The 24424-nt window shown below is 38.7% G+C and overlaps 1 protein-coding gene across 3 annotated transcripts in view; it reads left to right on the forward strand.

Annotated features, from left to right (window-relative positions):
• The first annotated feature begins 1049 nt into the window (after positions 1 to 1049).
• LOC124798639 (UDP-glucose 4-epimerase-like) overlaps positions 1050 to 24424 on the forward strand; it is a 36628-nt gene continuing 13253 nt past the window's right edge. For 2 of the 3 annotated variants that reach the window (XM_047262126.1, XM_047262124.1), the window contains exons 1-3: positions 1050 to 1179; positions 6213 to 6463; positions 8932 to 9045. In XM_047262126.1, the coding sequence (XP_047118082.1) occupies positions 6221 to 6463; positions 8932 to 9045 (357 nt within the window). In that variant the 5' untranslated portion in view covers positions 1050 to 1179; positions 6213 to 6220. Of the gene's footprint in view, positions 1180 to 2461; positions 2615 to 6212; positions 6464 to 8931; positions 9046 to 24424 lie in introns of those variants that run through there. The other variant, XM_047262125.1, reaches the window with a different exon arrangement.

Raw genomic sequence — 24424 nt, forward strand, 5'->3', positions numbered from 1 at the left:
GGAATCATAGCCGTTATTAACTGCAATAGTTTTTATTAAATTCAACTCTTCATTAAGCTTGTCAGGTGACAAAGGTATAGAATTTTATGGGACTGAGGATGTAGTGAACTAGCGGGCACATCTGACGTGTATTAGTGGCTCTTCGAAAAATACCGTAGGAAAGCCTGTCGTCAACAGCAATACTAAGGTCCAAGTAATGGAGCTGACGATCGTTATTGTCTAGTTCACAGTGAACCTGATTTTTTTCATGAAGACTATTAAAAATTTCAAACAAATGTCAGTTTCTTCCAGGGAACAGCTGTATACGATCAAAATGTTGTCTAAGTACCGAGAATACGACAAAATACCGAGATCAGCAGCCGAAAAATCACTGAAGAATATTTCTTCCGGCAAATTACTGAAAAAATCTGCTAAGATGCCTGCCAGTGGATTATCCATTGCCAGGCCGTCAGGCTGTGGATTATCCATTGCCAGGCCGTCAGGCTGATGGCATAGCTTGCCATTGTAAACAAAATATTTAACACTATTCTTAGCAAACGAATTAGGTCAGTCATTTGCTCATCACCAATATCTTTATTAAAAGTACCTAGATTTCAGGCACCACCTCTCTACCGACATTATTCCGTGAATTAGTTCATTATCAAATGTTAACGGAGTTTTGGGTCACCGTGTAATATAGGAATCTTTTAAAACAAAGTGTAGTTTACTTTGCTATGACGTCTTTTATCTGATCATTTTAACTGTCTTCGGTGATCTTCTGTTTATTTAGTTGCATCTTACTGACTCCAGCCGTCTGGAAGCTGTCCACGCAAATTTCGCAGCTTACGCTGCACAGTTTTATTTATGATCCATGAATTCCCTCGTTCTAAGACAGTGTCGGTGTTTCCGTTACCCTGCCACGTCCGAATCCGTGAGTCACGCAATTTCAGCAACGCAATACGGACGCACAGCAACAGTTCCGGCAATTGTACAACGGCGGCGGCTGCTGGAGCCTGGAGGGGGCTGTGACGTCACGCACCACTGACAGCTCGCGCCGCGTCACAGGTGGTGGCGGGGGCAGTAGCTTTGGCAACACGGGCGTGTGATGCGAAGGCTGCCAGGACGCGCCTAGCGCGAGCGTGAAGAAGATCCTCCAGTCCCCTCCAGTCGCAGGCAGTGCCGTCTCGTGCCCCATTAAAGGTAAGAGTTCACTCTACTCGTCCGACAAATCCATTGGCTTAAACGCATTAATCTATCTGTTCCACTTTCAGCAACTGACATTATGTTACAATATTCATATGAGGAATTACGGGAGCATCGTCACTGTATACGTTTGTTGGAATCTCCGCCCAATTTCATTCTGGCTGCACACGACAATTAACTGAACCTTAGGAAAACTTCAAGTGAAAATAAAAAGGAAAAGCGACCACTAGCGACCTCGTTCATATTGTACTTCGTAGCTGTGAGTGTCCTTCGAATGATGAAGTGTGAAGAATTGTAAGCTCCCGGTCCTGCAGTTGCTTAATCTGCAACACATGTGCTGCATTTGTCAAAAGTTGCGTCACGTGCCCGTTCCGCGTAGTCCGGTCGAGAAAAACGTGAGAAGCGGCGCAGCCAGTGAAAACAACGTCTAGTGTAAACTGTTTTATCGCCAGCGACTTCGACGCGCGTGCGGAAGAGCTTCGCACAGGGTTTCGCAGACGAGCGATGCGCATCTCGATTCCTTGCACGCGTGAGATTATGAAATAGGTGTCAAGTACTGCAGTCCTTGGCCGTATACGTGCCGTGAGAAAGTTGGGGCATGACTGTCGTCGCATGACCGTGTACTGCCCACCAACGGTGTCTTGAAGCCGTAAGCACGATCGTGAGAGAGATAATACCGGTAAACATTCTCAACTTCATGGAAATAACTTTTTGTGCGATTGTAAGCGGAAGACGCAGACGGCTTCAATGCATCCTATACAAAGGCGACCCGCTAGTACAGTACGAGATACTGCCGTGGGAACAGGTTTCCGGCAAACCGTAGGATTCTTCGCATTCTCAGTATAAAGGTCATTGAACTGCGCGCATCATATGGTCGCCAGCTCCACGTTCAAGTGCAAGGTCAATGTCATGCGGAGACAACAACCTGAGACAATTTTCTTTTAAGCGCGTTCGCACGAAGACGGCCTCTGGTACTGCAAGAAAACTGCTTGGTGAACAGAAGATAGCGAACATTGATTGATGTAAAAACGAATTAAAGTGTATTTAGAAGGTGTCAACCAAGCACAAAGCGCAATTATATCTTTACTAGAAAACTGGCCTTTGCAGTATACAGTGTGATACTTATTTAGCGATTTCTCACTTATAGCATCTAGAGTAATTGTTTGGCAACATTATCATCAGAGATGTACAAATTATGATCTTTTTTCTTGCCTTCCTTTACTCAGTAATGTAATGGTAGTGAGCATGATCAGAGATATACAACATATTTTAAAAAAGTTTTTGGTGACAGATGCAAGAGTGCACCCAGAATATGAGCCCTGGTTCAGTATGCTTTGACAAGTAAGTGGTGTATTACATCGCCGATGTTCAGGAATCACTTGGTGTCTTGTTAATTTGGAAATCTTGCCAACCCACAACATTACAGCATTGTGTGAGTAAACAATCATTTTGACAGTATCCAAAATGCATCTGAAGGATTATACCATACTCACTTCATAATAGCTACACAATCAAAACTGTGCATTAGTGGAGAATTCAAAATAAAGGACTACTTCAGTCCAATTAAGAACAACCAGTGAACAGAGTGTAGTCATTAGAAATTTAACTTTTCTAATATGTAGCCAGCTGATATGGTGTCACAAATTAGAAAAGCAACATTAATGCTTAGAATGAAGTTGCAGGTGCAAGTATTCATGTGATAACTTTCTGGGCTGTATTAGTATTTTGTATACAAGGCTTACTCTTCAGCATTCAGTAATGCAGTTGATAACAACAGATACCAAAATAATGGCTAGCACTTTATGTCCACGAATATTTACACTCATGTTCAGAAAAAAAACAGAGCACCTTGAATGACTAAAGACAGGACATTCATATTGACAGGACATGTATATTAGTATGTTCTGCAGAAATGGCTAGCATATCAGTCAGCAAGGTACAGTATGTGTCCTGTTGTCTAGTAGGCACTGGGTGCACCACAGGCCCTGATAACTTGTTCCATGCATGGTGGTATCAACGTGCATAAGATGTGAATGGCATCCTGTGGTCTAGCCATCCAAACTGCACTCACCTGGTTCATGTATGATGGTTGGAACTGGGTCACAGCAGTGCCACCATTATTTCGCCATATCCCACACATTTTCAACTGGGGATAAGTCTGATCAGGTGGGCCATGGCAAAAGGCTGAAACCCAGAAAGCATGTATTGGTGTAATAAGAAGTGGCCGTGCATTGTGTTACTGAAAAATGGTATTTGGGTTGTTGTGCAGAAATAGTGTGGCTACGGGTTGCAGGATGTCATTCGCATAGGTGCCACTGGTCAGTGCCCTGGACATGCACCAGCTGTGATTTACGGCTGTACCCAATAGCACTCACACCATAAGGCCTTGAGTTGGTGCTGTATGTCTTGTGTGAATGCTGTCACTGTGATGCCGCTCTTCCTGTCAGCATGTGAACCAAAATGCAGCCATCATTTTGAAACAATCAAAACCTGGATTCATCTGAAAACACTATCTGATGCCATTCCTGTCCCCAGTGACATTTACTGTGCACATTCGTCAAAGGTATGCAGAAAAGTGGATGATGCACATGTAACCCATGCCATAATAAACGGCAATGGACTGACAGATCTGTCCTACAGTGCCATTCAGATGAGGTGTTGATCTTCCTGGGGAGTGGTCTGGCCGGTGCAGCCTGATGCATATCATTGTGTTTTACGGCCCACTGTGAACCATTCTGTACACACCTGTTGCACTGCCGAACTGCTTTGTCCCACACAAACAGCAATTTCCTTTATGGATGCGTCACATTCTCTCATGCCAATAATATGCTCTCTCTCAAACCCACTGATTTGATGGTATGGTTTGCTTACATGTCTGTGAGGCATCCTGCACGTCTTCTCAAGTCACGCTGATCCATTACCTTAGGTTTATAGCGACAAAGAGAGCTGGAAGTAGGCGGTGTTGTGCTGCATTATTGAAGTTGATCATGAACCCATTGGCTGACATGATTCCAATGCTAATTATTTCTGCAGAACATACTAATTTACATGTCCTGTGAATATGAATGTCCTATCTCTAATTGTACAATGTGTTCATTTTATTTTTGAACATGAGTATATTTCAATTTAACACAAGCCATAATTTATTGTTGGTATACTTTACAGATGTAGTGGGCAGTGCATGCTTCTGGTTTGGTGGAGGCTCTGGTCTTGGTCTACATCCTTGGAGGCTTCCTTTCATTATGGGAGTTATGGAACATGACATTTATTTGTCACACCACTAGTATGATCATGTGGCTCGTGGGTACATCCTCTAGAAATTTATCCAGTTTAGTTTTCAATGAGTTAAACCTACTGAAACCTACTGTTCTCTGCATCCTCACTCTTCTTCTGCTCTGCTATAACAATTGTCATGCATTTCTATATCCTCCTTACGATGCCTCTCCCACTAAAGGAATAAGAGCAGTGGAACACACATTTAAATTAAATGGAAAATTATATGAAAACTGTACTTGGCTCCACTGTTTGGATATTGCTGGCTGTATTAACGTGCTCTGTATTATATCAAAGCAAAATTCAATTGAGAATTCAATCCTGGTTGGCCTTTCTTTCTAACCTTCCCCACTCTGTCCCTCACCCCGACACTTGAGTAAGGAATAACAGTTCCAAAAGCTGGGATAGTGTCATGTTATATAATATAAATCTTGTAAATGGTTGGCTTATCATATTTTTGGGTCCATTTTAGGACATATTGCCATGTTAATTTGGGTCCAACTCAAGACATAAGAAATTAGTTAAAACAAATTACGGAAACATTAACTTTATACATTTATTTCTATGTTTCAGATAAAAAAATCTACTCACAAAGCAGCGGCAGAACACACACATAAAAGGAGGTTATAAATAGGCAACCTTCTTTTCTGTGTGTGTTCTGCCACTGCTTGGTGAGTAGATTTTTTTATCTATGCAATTTCATTATATTGTCCAAAATTGATTGTTTTTGCTATGTTTGTATTTTTCACTAGACATGACTTTTTCAGAACTGTATTTGTGTATAGCATTGTGGTATGAAAATGTAATATCTCTAGCAGCACAAGTCAAATGACTGTTATTTCCATCTTTAGTTTTAAAAAATCTCTGTTAGGAAGCTGTAGCATTAACAGCATTCCTGTGTTTAGCTGTTTTCACATTCTCTTTAATACCACCCTTTCCTTTATGTGCAACAGAAAAAAAGGTAGGAGGTGAAGTACTGGCAGAAGTAAATCTGTGAGTACGGAGCATGAGCCGTGCTTGGGTAGTTCAGATGATACAGCACTTGCCCGCGTAAAGCAAAGGTCCCGAGTTCGAGTCTCAGTCCGGCACACAGTTTTAATCTGCCAGGAAGTTTCAGAAAATTCTCCTGTACACAGAGTGCGATAAACATGTTCATTGCTACTGTGATTGCACAATTTCCAAAATTTATATTCCCACTGAAGATAACATTACGTATATACTTTCTTTTAGCCACTACTAAACAATGAGATAAAAAAAAAAAAAAATCAGTAAAGTTAAAGTGATCAAAAACGTGTAGATGAGTTACTACACACATGAAAACAAAGTAAACATGTTGCCTCTGTTATGATGCCAAATGACTAAGTGGAAAGTTGTGGCAGAACTGGTAGCCATGCCTACCCATTGGAGAGGGTAGGCATGGCCATAATACAATGTTTAACACTGCTATGTTGAAAATAGAGGTCTAAGGTTTAAAAAAAAGTGTCTGTGCCAGTCATAAAATTCTCAAACTCCAGACATTTTTGCAACTTTGGACATTACACCAGACAGCACTTGAAAAACTGTGACTGTCCAGGCTAATGCTGGGTGTACGATAAGCCTAGTCATTGGCCACTGCCTGTGCTTTTGAAAGAGACATATTAAATGTAATTTAAGTCAATCTTGCACCTTTCCTAGGCCCTTTCATTAGCATTACGCAGTAATTTAACAGTTTAATATAATTTCAGTTTTAATTTTCTTATCATACATTTACCTTTCAGATCACAAAATGGCAAATTTTAGCACTGTATTTGTAACTGGAGGTGCTGGTTACATCGGAAGTCACTGTATTGTAGAACTACTTGAGGCTGGATACAGTGTCATTGCCATTGATAATTTTGCAAATTCCGTGAATGGAGAACATGGAGAAGCACCTAGTCTGAAGAGAGTAGAGCAAATAACAGGGAAACCAGTGACATTCTATCAGTGTGATCTTTTGGACAAGTCAAAACTAGAAGAGATATTTAGTAAAGTAAGTATCACTGGATTTTTTTTTACAAAAATTAAGTCAGCATGTATAACTTTTGTTCCTTGTGGTTTAAAAATTGTTGATTTAAGTGATTTATGAGATGGATAAGGAGCTTTACCTAACAACTTATTACTGTCTGTAGCTATGATACAGAATTTACTTGCTCACATTTATTGCTAAGTCAACTACTGGTCTGTTTTATCACAAACTGCAACACACTGTAAATTTGTGTTACTTTGAGTGTTACTGTGTAAGATTAATGATTCTGGTACAATTATAAGCTGCAACTGATAGTCATGACTAACAGAAAGTGACGATGTAGAAAATTTATTGTTATTCATAAAATCTTGAACTTTTTTACACTGTGTTTACACTGGTTGCTTCTGCCAAAGTAAACATCTCAGTTGTTATCTAATGGCAGAGCAAAGCTTCCAAATTATATTCTGATAATAAGTGTTAAGACAAATCTGTAATTGACTGTGAAATACATGGCAGAGGTCAGTTCCCACAGTAACAGAACCTCATTTATAACTTGAAAATTTTCAAGAGATTGACAGTTATTAAGTGAATCTGGTTTTATTAGTGTTATTATACTACAGTGAATATTCAGCAGATTACATCCGTGAAGATTCCTTAGATCATTTGAAAATATTGATAGCTTCATGCTGTTAGTAAAATCTCATTGGGTTTCCAGCAATGTTACATAATCAAAGTTCATGACTTTTCACCTTAGTACTCCCCAGTCATTGTCAAGTAATAGGCCTGTGACTGACTGCTATGCGATTCATGGCACCATCATTATAGATCCACACTACTGGTCGTCATGCCACTGGTGCCAAATCTACCACATGTGGCAATATTTTAGCCCTGCATACTCTTTTACTTTACTCAGTTGCAGGTCACTACTATTACTGATGGTATTCTCTGTTTATTTATTTATTTATTTTTTCCTGTTTTAATTTCTATAGCATCTTTTATGGTGGTATCCTGTAAACAGTTGATCTGCATGACAACTTAGGCATAATCAAATATAATTCACTATTTATTTTCTACAGCATGGAATATTTCTTGAGATATTGTAGGTTGAAAACATCTATTGTATTCAACAACTGCTATACAGTGTAACTACTTCATACAGTTTCTGGGTTAAAGTCAAGAACAGGGTCAGCAGCAGTCATGGTGGTGTTCGTCTATACGTTACCAACATATTGGCAATGTGTCTGTTTTGTGTAGCAAGTGGGATGATACTTTCACATAACCAGTGAGAGGTGAGAAAATGAATTTCTAGTGCCAAAATATAAACCATTTCTCATCATCTCTGTCGTCATAAGTATTTGACTGTTTTTTCCAAATATGTCACGAATTACAAAGTTCAGGTTAGGATGGGACCTAATAGCACAGCTTAAACTGCTGTGAGTAAAATGAGCAGCAGTTAAAATCATAATCTCCGTTGTTTCAAATATTTGACTTTTTTTTCTTTTTTTGAGTACGTCACAAATTACAAGATTGTGGTTAAAATGAGATGTGACATTTGGGTCATGAGCTGGTGAAGCCAACTAATGTAAAAGCTAAAATACCCGGTTGAGGTGAAGGTGACACTCTGATCTGTAGCTTAACCCGAGGCCTAGGTTAGGTTGGAATACAGCAATTTTACACATGAAAAAACTTAATCATCTTAGTTAGCACAATATTTTGCTGTTTCTTTAGAATGTGTTACAGGTTTGAAGGTAATGATATACTGACATGAAAATGTGACTATATTCCTTTGAAACAAGTCATCTGTTCACTGCTCTCTCATTGGCTGCACAGGCCCAGCACGTGACACACATTATACCTCACAGCAAGTGCTGACAACATTGTTGCATGAAACACTTAAGTATGACACTAGCCCTAATGTAGACTTTTACTGTGTCTGTACTTGAATCATATATACACTGTGCACTGATACTTGTCATTCTAGTGTACATACTGATTTGTGTCTCGCAATTTTTAAACTTTTTGTTCAGGAGAAACTGTTTTACTTTTTTATTTGAGTCAGTTAAAGTGTCTAACTTTACTTCAATAACTGGGGATATGCATTTGGAAACAATTTTCTGGTGGTAGCAATATCTGTAGAAAATTCTCAGTATGTTGGATGTGTAACATTATATCCAAAAAACATTTAGTACATTTTAATCAGCCTATCTGTACAAATTGAGTCGCAAATATAGGCATAAAACTAGATAACTAAAATTTTTGTTATTTACGATTACATTTCCAATCTTGTCTTTTTTACTCTTCTCTGCATGTGGTTAAAATTTATTGCTAATATAAAACGTGGAAGACCAAAATTTCTTTTAACTGTAACAGTAAAAGTTTAATGTTGGTTTATTCTTTTCCAGGTCAGACTAGTAGTAGATGCATAGAAAGCCGAAATTTATGAAGTTGCTGAATAATTTTCATGTATGAAGCCTTAAATTTTATCTTTGCAGCACAAGATTGACTGTGTTATTCATTTTGCATCAATGAAAGCAGTTGGAGAATCGATGCAAGTTCCACTGCTGTATTACAAAAATAACATTGTCGGGACTATCAATCTACTTGAGGTAAGCACTCTTTAATTTTTGAATAGTAGCTCCCTGTAAATATTAATGATTTGAAACATGATACACATTTTCAAATTATGGCTCCTATCTTTGACTTATGACTTACCTAAAGAACATTACTAACACTCTGGTCTGATGTTTGGATGTCTGACCTCCCCATTCAGCCTTCTAAAGGAAGGTTGTCCTCAATCCTGAAATAAAATCCAGCACTTTATCAGGCAACCTAATGTCTGCTCTGAACCATGGTGCAACTTGAGATTTTACACACATACAGAATTGTTTGAAGAGGTTAAAGAAGTGATAAGGGACAGAAAGTCCTAGGGCTCATTGATCAAACACTGTATTTATAGCCAAACATCTGCCTGGTAAGCCACGAGGCCATTTTTGTTTCTCTTATCATTCTATGTTTCTGTTAAAGACACTGGTTAAACACTCTGTCCTTTCCCGACCCCCTTCCCCCCCATGCCCTGCTCTTCTGCAACCTGTGATACTAAAAATGGTCAGTATAACACAGCTATTGCGTCACAAGTCTACAGTTGACTGATTCTGCACTTGGGACTGTAGCATTTTTATTGTTTTTCTGGAAAGAACTAACTATTATGACACAAGAAATCACACATTTTTTTCCAAATACTGTACTGCTTTCCTCAGTGCTGAAATTAACCCTTAAATTTTTTATTCACATTAAGCCAACCAACTAACAGGGATACTTTTATATTAAACAACTTCACTGTTCTGATTCCTTTATTTTGCGCCGCAATGAGATCTGCACTACCATACTTTGATGACAAGCTCTATCTCTAGCCTCTGTGTCAAAAGCTAGTGAGCTGCCTGTCAATGCACAACAGTGGCTCCTTACTGGGCAACATGTCTTTAAAGTAAAGTCGGGCAAAGTCTCTCCAGTGCCTACAATTGTTGCTCGCCCTACTGTGGAGCAGCTACTTCTGAACTGCCAGAGAGCCCCAGGTATCAAGGTAAAACAGCTGAAGGTAGACAATCACACGAACACAGTAGATATGAAGGATCTGCTGCAGCATTAGAGTGAGCAGTCATCTTGGCTGACTAAAAGTTCCAGGACAAATTTTTAAATTACCGTATTTACTCAAATCTAAGCCGCACTTTTTTTCCGGTTTTTGTTATCCAGAAAACCGCATGCGGCTTAGAATCGAGTGCAAAGTAAGAGGGCCAACTCTACGTTCTTAATTTTTTCCTACCTGTGACAAGAGATGGTTGCTAATAGGAACTTTTATGAATTGTGAATCACATGCAGTATTCTCTGCACCATAAGAATAATACGAATATAAACATTTTGCCATGTATTCTTTCGTGTGTGCTGCTATCTCATTTAAATCCTGTCTGCCTAATAAACTACGGAACTAGAGTGAGACAACAGCAAAAGCGGAAGAATATACATGCCATGTCATGTTTATATTCGTATTATTGTTATGCCGAACAGTGATAGTCAGAAATGAAGCGTGACAACTGACTAGATTTTTAAATCTAAGATGACTCTAATTTCTGTGCAGAATGTAATGTGCCAAAGAGGCGTCTGCAAAAATTTTCAAACGGAGAAAAATTTTTGCTAAACTCTTGTTCAGAACATCTTATATCATACACAGTCTATTATTTGATTCTTGTTGATCATTATCAAAGAAAGCAGCAGTGTAAGTAACAACAAATAGCAGTCTCTTGCCATTGTTTCGCTAATGAGACAATTCGTATCTTTTTTTATTGAAAGCGGCGGTAGCGCGCTCAAAAGCAAGACATGCCGCGAGCGGCGACAGGTCATAAACACTCATTATCAGAATGCGACAAACAATGCATGACACAGTACCATAATGCATTTTCAGCTTAGAGTGACGTAAACACCCATAACAAAGAGAACGGCACTTATCAGATCAAAGAAAAATAAGCAATCAATTCAAACCAGACGAAGCACGTGAAAAAGGAAGGGTACATCTATAAAAATAGACGGAGCACCTGATGCATAGCAACGGCTACCTGGTAAAGCTTAAGTTCTAAGCTTACGACTTGAACCTAACTACTGTAACTGTACCTGGCAAAGCTTAACTGCTAAGCTTACGACTCGAACCAAACTACTGTAGCTGTATAGTCATTCATTTTCGAACTAAATTGTGTTTCATATTACAATGGACCAACTTTGTTTCGATTTGGAGGTGCGGCCTAAAACTTTTCCCTCCCTTTGAATTTCGAGTCTCAAATTTCAGGTGCGTCTTAGATTCGGGAAAATATTTTTTCCTTGATTTAGAGTCTTATTTTTCAGGTGCGGCTTAGATTCGAGTGCGGCTTAGATTCGAGTAAATACGGTACTTTCATACAAGAAACTAAACTGTATGTTAAGAGTACTATAACAGCTAATGGCACAATGATTAACACACTAAACACACTTCTAAGCATGGGAACATAATTGGAATTGGCTGTTCAGTCATCTTCCCAGACCATGTATTGTGTGTGTGTGTGTGTGTGTGTGTGTGTGTGTGTGTGTGAAATTTGTTCAAAAGTTACCAATGTTCTCAGTCTTGTTTCTATTTTTTGAGAACTTGGCACCTCTACTGTTAAGTGAGTTGTTACCTTTACTCTTCAAGTTAATTAAATTCCAACAGGACGTTGCATTACCATTTTTACAAATGTTCAAAAGAACACACGGAAGTTGAGACTCTGATGTCAAAATATCAGTTGGCTGATGAAAAATAACAATAAATAGTTGTTATGTATGATGATGGATAAAGAAATAATTGCAGTACACCTGTGTAGAGTCTCTCACAGAAGGCAGGCAATGGGGTGGAGGTACAGTACAGGGAGGTAACAGTTACACTATAAGAACAACTATGACATACTCAAATTCTACGTCAGCCGAGCTGTCTCATGTGTACCTGGCGTGAGTCATATACCATTTTTTTTTTCTTTTTTTTTTTTTTTCTTTTTTTTTCTTATTACTCGTCTCCTGATTATCCAGACAATTTACTGTATCACTTCTAGTTCCACACAGTCCATGATGGAGTATTATAGCTCCAGGTGCACCTGCAGGGGGTGGGAGGTGGGGAGAGGAGGATAGGAGGGGCAGTGGGGAGCAACTGCTCCTAGTGAGGATCCATTTAGCTCATGAATATGAAAAAGTACCGAAATTTTTTATGACCTAAAGTGACCTGAAAATTGAAAAAATTATGTAAAAACAATATAAAGCATATGTAAAGTGAGTTGTAAAATGCACTAGAGTAACGTAAAACTTTAAAGGAGATTGGAACTGAAATTACAAAGAGATTGATTAATTTAAAATCACTATATTTTTCTGTAAGAAATCTCATTCAGTATGTAACCATCTTAGAGCTACTGTAGGGCATGACATCAGCATGCAGAGATTCTCGAAAGTCAGGTAACATCTTTGTTGGATAATACGTGCTTGCAGTTACAAAAGTTTGTAACATTTGCTCATACAAATGGAACATGCACTTTCCTGTTTTCGTTTAGTTTGACAAACAAATCTAAAAAATAAATGTTAAACACAAATATCTAAGAAAGAAAGTAAAATCTTAAAAAGAAATAATTGAAAACTTAAACACAGTACAGTACCTATATGACAAAAATCTAAAAACAAATTTATACTTCTGTAGCTAGAATCTTTTGGATTTTAGTGCTTGTGAACAATCCATAGTGCATAAGGAAAGAAAGATTGCATGTCAACAAACTCCGGGCATTACTAATAAGCTATAATAACATGAAATGAAGTTGCTGTTTGACTGAGTGAGGAAATTCTACATGTGCACATGCTCCTGTTAAGGAGGATATTCATGGTGAGAGCTCTACCTTGTAAATATTGCCTTCCCAGGTAATTATAAAGTCATCCTCCCAGTTCCCATGTCACTTGGTGCACATGTCTTCATAAACCTCAACTGTCTTTTGGTGTAGCAATAGTTGCGTGAAAAAACATACTCGTAAAAGCTTACTCTTTCAGAATTCAAATAATGATTAACAACTGTCAGGTGCTAATTTAAAGTAGCATAGCATGTTATTTCTTTTTATTTGCTGAAGGGGTGTTCATTTGCACTGCGTGGCGACCGAGCAATAGTTGTTGGTAGAAGCAAGAAGTCATTTTATGCGACCTAAGGTTGAGTGGCTTTCCTTGAGTAATGGTTATAAAATAGCCTTAATTTAAACCATTTCATATTCACTTCTGGAAATATGTAACACACTTGGGCAAGAATGCCTCTATAATGAGATATCTGCTGCCTACCATCTACAAACACCCATCACAGAAATATTCTGTTCTGAGGACCTTAGTGGTTTGCATAGAAACTGTTCCAGATGCTGACAACCTGCTGAAAGAGATGAGCCACATACGAAAAATACTTACAGAAAATGGGTACAACAACCAACAGATTTTGCAAGCTCTCTCTCTATTGATACAAAAGCAGAAGTCCTCCAAGGAGGACACAAAGAAGCGTGCTTTTTTGTCCTACTCTGGCTGTCACTGGAAAGATTAGCTGACCCCTAAAAAGGCATAACACTGATGTGGTCTTCGTGCCTCTGGCAAAAATTAGACAACTCATGAGGTCCGTGAAAGGCATGTAGGTCTTAGAATGGTTGGAGTAGAGTATATAAAATACTGTCAGTGTGGATGGTTCTCTGGCGGACACGGTGTGAGCGCTGTGTAGACAATGAGCAATATTTCTGTGTATGGTATCAAGAGAAATCGGCAGTAGCAGATCATGCTCTATAAAATGGACACCAAATTGCACTTGACAATACACCCATTATTAAATGTGCTATAGTTTTGGGATAGTACAATAATTTATTGAATACGTGGAAAATTGACAAATATTCTACTTTCAAGGACGATGTAAATGACATAAAGAGAATATGTCCATTGACTAGCTGTCAGTATGTCTTTGGCTGGTTTATTCAAAAGCAGTTACAGGCATACTTTGTAGGTTGTGTGTGCTTTGTTGGCCCTATTCAGTGCATGGCAGTGGCACATTCACAAGACGTCCAATCAGCAGTTTCAAAAAGTTTCACATATCTGCCAAAAATGCATATGATTTCTGAATGGCTTAAAGATGCAGTTGAAACATAAACTAATTTTGTTAATGTTATGACAAAAAAACTAAGAGTGTAGGACTACTTGTATGTGAGAATCTTGTGAAATTAGTACAAAGTAATTGCATTAAATTGAAATTAATGGCTCTTTTGAGTTGCTTTGTGCATTACATGGTTTGTCCTCAACAGGAAAAACAAGTTAAAACGATGTTTTTGATGATTTACAGAAGCTTATTGTACAGCCAGGTGACAAGACAGTATGAATGCACCTCTATTTCTCATAGACCCATAAATGATTTTGATTCTGAAACAAACTATACAGTTTTATGTTGCACATGATTTTACAGGTTGTGAGATAGGGGGAAAGAGATATAGTTTCTATGTAAATGAATTTGAAAACTAATGTTGAAGATTGTGGCAGTGGTTCAAAATATCAAAGGTTGGGAAATGTATCCACATGAAATTTTTACTGTCAGGAAAAGAATTGCTTGAGGGACTAGGGCTTACTATAGGACCAACAGAAAATAACATAAATGGCAGAAAATATAAAATCTGGAAATGTAAAAACATATTTTGCTGTAATTATGCTTATGGCTTTTTTATGGTTATAAAACTGACCAGGTACTAAAAGTGCACTTTAGAAACCAAAAGGACAAAATGATCAGATAACAATGCCCTCAAACTTTCTTAAGCAGATTTATGCAGAAAATGTTTACTGTATTTACTCAAATATAAGCTGCACTTTTTTCCGGTTTTTGTAATCCAAAAAACTGCCTGCGGCTTAGAATCGAGTGCAAAGTAAGTGGAAGTTCTGAAAAATGTTGGTAGGTGCCCCCACAACTAACTTCTGCCGTCGAATATCTATGTAGTGCTACACAGGCATGCTTTACAGGCACAAAGATAAATACTGGCGCCAAAACCTCTGCATCAGTATATCAATTAAAAGAAAAGGTAAAAGAATGTAAACATTATGCCATGTATTCTTTTGTGTTTGCTATCTCATTTAAATCCTGTCTGCCTAATAAACTAAGAAACTAGAATGAGACAACAGCAAACGCGGAAGAAAATACATATCATGTCATGATTATATTCGTATTATTCTTATGCTGAATACTGATAGTCAGAAATGAAGCAGGGCAACTGGCTAAATTTTTAACTCCAAGTTGACTCTTAATTTCTGAGCAGAATGTAATGTACTAAAGAGGTGTCTGCAAAGATTTTCAAACAGAGAAAAATTTTCGCTAAACTCTGGTTCAGAAAATCTTCTATAATACACAGTCTATTATTTGGTTCTTGTTGATAATTATCAAAGAAAGCAGCAGTGTAAGTAACAACAAATAAGTCCCTTGCCATTGTTTCGCTTATGAGACAATTCCTCCCTCTTTTTATTGTAAGCCGCGGTAGTGCGCACAAAAGCAAGCCATGCTGTGAGCGGCGACAGGTCATAAACTCTCATTATCAGAATACCACAAACAATGCATGACACAGTACAATAATGCATTTTCAGCTTTGAGTGATGTAAACACCTATAACAAAGAGAATGGCACTTATCAGATCAAAGCAAAATAAGCAATCGATTCAAGCAAGACGAAGCACGTGAAAAAGGAAGGGTACCCATATAAATATGGACAGGGCGCCTGACACATAGCAATGGCTATTTGGTAAAGCTTAACTGTTAAGCTTAAGACTCAAACCAAACTACAGTAGCTGTATCTTCATCCATTCGACCTAAATTGTCTCGTGTTGCAATGGACCAACTTTGTTTAGATTTGGAGGTGCGGTCTAAAACTTTACTCTCCCCTTTAATTTAGAGTCTCAGATTTCAGGTGTGGCTTAGATTCGGGAAAAATTTTTTTCCCTTGATTTAGTGTCTCATTTTTCAGGTGCGTCTTAGATTCGAGTGCGACTTAGATTCGAGTAAATACGGTAGCCCCTACTGACATGAAAACCTGAGAGCACCCTGTATAGCTTGTTAAGGTTTCTGTCAACAACAGGGATGTAAGAACATTTGGTAGATAGGAAGACTAGGGTTTAATGTCCTGTTGATGAGAAGATCATTACAAACAGAGCACAAGCTCTGGCTGTTCTAGAAACTGGCTGTTTTTTTAAAAAGAACCATCTCCACATTAGCCTTATGCAGTTTCAAGAAAGCACAGTAAACGTGAATCTGGATGGTAACAAGGGAACTTAATTCTTGTCCTTAAGATTGTATGCTCAGTGTTTTAATTACTGTGCCATCTCAGTTGGTGGAAACCATTAGCAGCTGCTGTCTGTTTCATTGTGTCCCTTTTTTTCCATATTTTCTTTATTCAAAGATATCCACATAACTACAGGAATAAAAAATTTTCTTGAACCAAGTTTAACTTCCAAGTGACCTTCATAGATGTCAGCCCCAGTTCCAGATAAACAGGTCCTACACCTAGGTCATTATTCTCATGGAAAAGTTTTAATCATTGCGATAAAACAGCTGACTACAGCTGTGGTATAATAGCCCAGTCAGTAAGGACCAAAAAGGGTAGTAGAATATGGAAAAATAATTTGTGTAGTTGCACATTTTTGTAATGTGGTAGGAGGAACTGCCATGAACGACATACTACAAATTCTGACTGGAGAAAGATGAGTGTTGCGGTTGGTTTGAAGACAACTTTTGTATGTTGTCTTTAATAACTCAAAACATGCAGCCTCCAGCAAAAACATATACCAGTACAAAATTAAATTACATTACATTTCCTACAAAAAGGTCCAACTTTTTGTCTAGGATTAATACTTTCCACAAAGAGAGTGAGAGAGTACTGAAATCTCATGCGACATGCATACGTGTTAAGTTAGGTACCTTTTTGGCCACTTTCAGGTAGTTTCCCTAAGTGACAGCCCACAAATGTCCTACATCAAATTGTTCATCTTGACTTACTCCACACCATTGTGGTATGTAGTAAACAGTTATCATTTACACATTGTACTTCCGATATTGATTTGAAAAGAAAATCTCACATTTCAGAAGCCCAATAAACATTTACACACTACTGAATGAGTTGTTACTTCTTATTCATTGATATAGCATCGAATTCAGATGCTGATGATGGTGATTATATGAGTCGCATGAGTAATGGTCTCCAGCCACCAATTATGCAGAGTAGATCGCAAAGCGACTCCACCCTATAGCTCAGCGGCTGTTCCTGACCGCTGGCCAGTTGCACGGAGTAGATTATAAAGCGATTCTGGAGACACCCTGCTCTATGTGCTCTTGGCTTCCTCTCTAATTTAGCTTGTAGCACACTTCCTATATATATATCTAAAAACAAAGATGATGAGACTTACCAAACAAAAGCACTGGCAGGTCGATAGACACACAAACAAACACAAACATACACACAAAATTCAAGCTTTCGCAACAAACGGTTGCTTCATCAGGAAAGAGGGAAGGAGAGGGAAAGACGAAAGGATGTGGGTTTTAAGGGAGAGGGTAAGGAGTCATTCCAATCCCGGTAGTGGAAAGACTTACCTTATGGGGAAAAAAGGACAGGTATACACTCGCCCGAGCGCGCGCGCACACACACACACACACACACACACACACACACACACACACACACACACACATCCATACAGACACAAGCAGACATATTTAAAGACAAAGAGTTTGGGCAGAGAAGTCAGTCGAGGCGGCAACTTGAAATTAGCGGAGATTGAGGCCTGGTGGGTAACGGGAAGAGAGGATGTATTGAAGAGCAAGTTCCTATCTCCGGAGTTCGGATAGGTTGGTGTTGGTGGGTAGTATCCAGATAATCCAGACGGTGTAACACTGTGCCAAGAAGTGCTGGCCATGCACCAAGGCATGTTTAGCCACAGGGTGATCCTCATTACCAACAAACACTGTCTGCCTGTGTCCATTCATGCGAATGGACAGTTTGTTGCTGGTCATTCCCACATAGAATGCATCACAGTGTAGGCAGGTCAGTTGGTAAATCACGTGGGTGCTTTCACATGTGGCTCTGCCTTTGATCGTGTACACCTTCCGGGTTACAGGACTGGAGTAGGTGGTGGTGGGAGGGTGCATGGCACAGGTCTTACACCAGGGGCGGTTACAAGGATAGGAGCCATAAGGTAGGGAAGGTGGTTTGGGGATTTCATAGGGATGAACTAAGAGGTTACGAAGGTTAGGTGGACGGCAGAAAGACACTCTTGGTGGAGTGGGGAGGATTTCATGAAGGATGGATCTCATTTCAGGGCAGGATTTGAGGAAGTCGTATCCCTACTGGAGAGCCACATTCAGAGTCAGGTCCAGTCCCGGAAAGTATCCTGTCACAAGTGGGGCACTTTTGTGGTTCTTCTGTGGGGGATTCTGGGTTTGAGGGGATGAGGAAGTGGCTCTGGTTATTTGCTTCTGTACCAGGTCGGGAGGGTAGTTGCGGGATGCTTTGTCAGGTTGTTGGTGTAATGGTTCAGGGATTCCGGACTGGAGCAGATTCGTTTGCCACGAAGACCTAGGCTGTAGGGAAGGGACCATTTGATGTGGAATGGGTGGCAGCTGTCATAATGGAGGTACTGTTGCTTGTTGGTGGGTTTGATGTGGACGGACGTGTGAAGCTGGCCATTGGACAGGTGGAGGTCAACGTCAAGGAAAGTGGCATGGGATTTGGAGTAGGACCAGGTGAATCTGATGAAACCAAAGGAGTTGAGGTTGGAGAGGAAATTCTGGAGTTGTTCTTCACTGTGGGTCCAGATCATGAAGATGTCATCAATAAATCTGTACCAAACTTTGGGTTGGCAGGCCTGGGCAACCAAGAAAGCCTCCTCTAAGCGACCCATGAATAGGTTGGTGTACGAGGGGGCCATCCTGGTACCCATGGCTGTTCCCTTTAATTGTTGGTATGTCTGGCCTGCAAAAGTGAAGAAGTTGTGGGTCAGGATGAAGCTGGCTAAGGTGATGAGGAAAGAGGTTTTAGGTAGGGTGGCAGGTGATCGGCGTGAAAGGAAATGCTCCATTGCAGTGAGGCCCTGGACTTATGGAATATTTGTGTATAAGGAAGTGGCATCAATGGTTACAAGGATGGTTTCTGGGGGTAGCACATTGGGTAAGGATTCCAGGCGTTCGACAAAGTGGTTGGTGTCTTTGTTGAAGGATGGGAGACTGCATGTAATGGGTTGAAGGTGTTTATCTACGTAGGCAGAGATACATTCTGTGGGGGCTTGGTAACCAGCTACAATGGGGCGGCCGAGATGATTGGGTTTGTGGATTTTAGGAAGAAGGTAGAAGGTAGGGGTGCGGGGTGTCGGTGGGGTCAGGAGGTTGATGGAGTCAGGTGCAAGGTTTTGCAGGGGGCCTAAGGTTCTGAGGATTCCTTGAAGCTCCGCCTGGACATCAGGAATGGGGTTACCTTGGCAAACTTTGTATGTGGTGTTGTCTGAAAGCTGATGCGGTCCCTGAGCCACAAACTCCCGACGATCAACTACCATGGTCGTGGAACCCTTGTCCAACGGAAGAATGACGATGGATCGGTCAGCCTTCAGATCACGGATAGCCTGGGCTTCAGCAGTGGTGATGTTGGGAGTGTGTGTGTGCGAGTGCATACCCGTCCTTTTTTCCCCCTAAGGTAAGTCTTTCCGCTCCCGGGATTGGAATGACTCCTTACCCTCTCCCTTAAAACCCACATCCTTTTGTCTTTCCCTCTCCCTCCCTCTTTCCTGATGAGGCAACAGTTTGTTGCAAAAGCTTGAATTTTGTGTGTATGTGTTTGTTTGTGTGTCTGTCGACCTGCCAGCACTTTCATTTGGTAAGTCACATCATCTTTGTTTTTAGATATATTTTTCCTACGTGGAATGTTTCCCTCTCCCTCCCCAACGCTTTAGTTTGGTAAGTTACAGTATCTTTGTTTTTAGATATATTTTTCCCACGTGGAATTTTTCCCTGTGTTGTATTCATATATATATAATCTCCTTCTGCACAGAAAGCTTTCTAAATTTAGCATTTTATTCTTAAAACAATATCTGTCTGTTATTTCCGATTCTTTAATGATGTTTCTTTCTAAGTCTTTGCTTATTTCTGTAATCATGTTATTGATTGCTGTAATCCATGATGTTGTTCATTTCTTCTTCCAGAAATACAGGAACATTTATTTCGCAAACCTGTTTTCATTCGATTGTAGATCTCCTCATTTTCTAGCCATGTGTAGTTTGTATTGCCGCAATTATTTTTCTAACTTTCTGTATTCATGTACCTCTATTCAGTCCATCTTATATTTTATTGTTAGGCATTTACACCCATTTAAACATTCCAATAGCACCACAGAGGTATAGTGTTTTAGTTTTACTTTTATAGTTTTGCATCTCTTCTTGTTAATATTCTTTGTGAAACCATGTGCTCTCTCCATTTTGTTCACAGCTCGTGGTCTAGTGGCTCCGTATCATGGGGTACCGGGTTCAATTCTCAGCTGGGTTGGGAATTTTTTCCGCCCAGGGACTTGGTGTTTGTGTTGTCCTCATCATTTCATCATCATCATCATCTGTGACAGTGGCTAGATAGGACTGTGTAATAATTTGGACTTTGTACAGGCACTGATTACCACCCCACTAACCAAACATAATCATCTCCCCATTTTGTTAACTCTTACATCTATTGCAAATTTTTCTTGTCCATTCTGTTATATAATTCCCCAAGATATCTGAATTTACTTACTCATTCTATTTTATCTATTTGTGTTTTTGTGAATTTTGGTGCATTTTTTATACTTGTCATGAATTTTGTTTTCTCAGCTGAATCTTTGACACCAGCTGTATTTGCTGTTTCTTCCAGAAGATTTATTTGAATAAGTGCATCTATCAGATTTTACGAAAGTATTGCAAAATCGTTTGCAAAATCCATGCAGCATACCTTAATTCCATTTTTTTTCCTTCCTACACTTTTTGGTTAAATTTTGTGATTCTTTAGCTCCAAATTCCAAATCCTTATACTTTTCTCTAAAATGCAGTTAAAAAGTAAAGGTGACAAACCATCCCTTTGTCTAACATCGGTTTTTATTTCAAATGGCTGAGACAGTTCTTTTATAATTTTAACTTTAGATATAGTCTTTGTTAGAGTTTCATGAATTATGTTTGTAACTTTGCTTTAACACCAAATTCTCTAATGATTTTATCTGCTGTTTCTCTGTCTACCAAATCAAATGCTTTTTTGGAATCAATAAATGATACTATTTTAGGTTTACTGGTTAACATTCTGTGGCAAATTATTGATTTTAACTTAAAAATCTGCTCTGTGCAGGGTCTTCCTTTTCGAAAAACTCCCTGATGTTTTCCCAGTTGTTTGTCTAAGGCTTCTATAACTCTGTCAAGGAAAATTTTTGATATATTTTGTATGCAACTGGCAGAAGTGGCACTCCTTTGTAATTGTTGACTTTTGATTGTCTCCCTTTTTATGTAGCCTGTGGATTAATGATATTTTTCACCTTTCTGCAATATTTTCAGTTTTCCAAATGTTCTCAAAAAGCAGTTGTAAATCTTTAATTCTGACTATTTCAGTAATTCTGCTGTAATCGATTCTTCAGTACTTGCTTTGTTGTTGCTGAGCGATTTAATGGCTTCATGAATATCTTGCTCTATTGGTGGGAAATCATACTCAAGATTTTATGGTATTGGTGAAAATTCCAATTTAATTGTTGGAACCAGACAGTTTAAGGACCTGTGAAAAAATTTGCTAATATTTTGCAAATTTTCTTTGTTATTTAATCATTTTTTGCAATTTTCATCATCTTTGAAACAAATACTTTGTAGTTGATACCCTTTAATTACATGTTTAAAAGTTGATAAAAATTTCTAGTGCTAGTATTTTTGGCAAAGTTTTCTTGCATTGCCATAAGCTGAAGTTTTTCAAAGGTTCTTTTGATTTTTCAGACTCTTTTTAATGTTTTTTTGTTTGTCATCAGAATTCTTCTAAGTGTTTTTTTAACATCTCCATTTCCTCCATTTTTGAGCTCTTTGTACTAGAGCTTCTTCACACTCTTCGATCCAACATGTTTCCGTGGACAGTTTTCTCTGTGTTGTAGTAAATCATACCTGGAGTTCATGTAAATCACCTTGTTTTGTCTCATTTTCTTCTCTAAATTTTTCTATATTTTCTTGTAATATTAGGTGTAGTGGAGTTGTATCTGATTATTTTCTTGGTTTTAGTCTTTTGTTTGGATGAAAGAAATTGCATTTTAATGCAAGAGATTTAATGATCTAGTCAAATTCCCCATTTCTGATTACTTTAACATTCATAATTTCCATGATATCCCTTTTATATATGGCTATGTGATCTAGCTGAAATTCTCTTAGGTTTGGATTTGGAGATACAGAAGTTTTGGCTTTTCTTGGTAGATTGCAAAAATGTATCATCATCAGTTTCAGGTGGAACATTTTACTCATATTTATCAGTCTTTCACCATTTCTACTTTTTCTTAAGTGTGCTGGATATTCACCTACAATATTAAATTTGTTTTCCTTCCAAACTTGCACACTGATGCGATCATAAAGCATTTTAACATTGTTTTTAGGTATGTTGGAGATTTGATTCTAAATGATCCCAAAACTGATTTACTTTTGCCAGATTTCTTCTGTTATCATTTATAGGTGCTTGGTAATTTATAGGAGTACATCTTTTGTTCTTGCACTTTACTGCTAACATGCACACTTCCTGACTTCAATGTAAATTTTGTGACACTACAATTTTTTTGCTTACGTAAAATGCTATTCCAAACATTGGCATGTCTTCCATTACTCTTATGGTTGATTTTCCCCTTATAAATTCTGAAATATTCTGTGTCAATTACATTCTCACGTAAGAATCTTGTTTCCTGCACTGCTAAAATTTGTATATGGTTCTTCTGTAGAAATAATTAAAGTTCCTCCTGTTTCCCAATTTTCAGAAGAGAATTTACATTTCATTCCAAAATAGTACTACTTCTTGAATTTAAACTTAGAAGCGTTTTGAGTATAGTCCATCTCTTCATCACTACAGACGATGGTACCCTCCAGAACCCTAGGTCCCAACGCATTACAATATGTAATGGTGGATTTCTCACCAGAGTTATCACCAAGGGTAGTGCACCCATTGTGCAAACTTTAGATTTCGTGATTTGAAGGTGTTAATTGCAGAGGGTAAGAAATCTAGGGTCATCCTTGAGTTCCCAGAATAAGATCAGGTTGTTAGCCTGGAATGTTACTGATTCAGCCACTACTAACATGTGGGACAGATGCTGTCTGGGTACTGTCACAAACATGTGGAACAGTCATGCCTTCTGTCCACTTCATTTATTTACCCGATCAGATTAATAAGTTTAGGACACCTCTTACATTGGACCAGGGTTTTAAACATAATTTCAAAACTTATTACATCAGTTACTTTAAAAAATCGTAACATTTTTAATATGTCTTCTTCTCTTGTCTGCTTGTATTAGATACTTGCGTGTTACACCTTATTGATTGGAATTATTCACCTTTCCACCTTTTCCTCAGTCTTTCTAAAGACATTATGGCCACTGAGTAATAATTCATCATTGATTCAGGTATTCTGTCACATTGAATTCTTGTGACATAGCCCCTACATTCGTTGATCTGCTCATTTAAGTTTTTCACTCCCTGTTCTTCTGTAAGCATTCACCCTCCTGTCAGATTGTGTGTGTACCCAGATACTCTTCTTAGGTATCACGTCTCCAATGCTTTGTTTATTTCTTTTTGTTACAGTCCACCAGTCCTCCAAATGTCATAATTGGTTCTGACATCGTTTTATAGAACTTAGGTAGTTTCCCTTCTCACTTAGGTAGTTTCCCTTCTCACTTAGGTAGTTTCCCTTCTCACTTAGGTAGTTTCCCTTCTCACTTAGGTAGTTTCCCTTCTCACTTAGGTTCTGAAGTTTCTATACATTGTTCTGTTAATGTAATTAAATCTTTCTACTTTCTTTTGTATTTCCATTTCTAATACGAGTGAGACACTGAACAAGTTTACTCTTTCTATTTTCTGATCATTTATTATTGTTTTTCTGGGAACTAGCTCCTGGCCCCTGAAAGCCATAACTTCTGTTTTCTTTAAAGATACAAACAGATTGTTTCCCTTAGAAATTGTGCATAAAACATTAACAGCTGTCTGGAGTGTGGTCTCAGTTCCACGGACATCATGACCCATGACATGCAGCTGTTTTTGAACTAGATAAAACAGCTGTCTGGTGAGTGGCTTCAGCTAAAAAAAAAGTCGTGACTTGGAACTTGCAACTAATGTTGAACTACACAAATATTTAGCTGAGGAATATTTGCCTAGAAACAGCAATTCCTTAAAATGGTGGGAAAGCAGAGAA

Source organism: Schistocerca piceifrons, chromosome 5 (genome assembly GCF_021461385.2).
Source record: "Schistocerca piceifrons isolate TAMUIC-IGC-003096 chromosome 5, iqSchPice1.1, whole genome shotgun sequence".
Taxonomy (NCBI): domain Eukaryota; kingdom Metazoa; phylum Arthropoda; class Insecta; order Orthoptera; family Acrididae; genus Schistocerca; species Schistocerca piceifrons.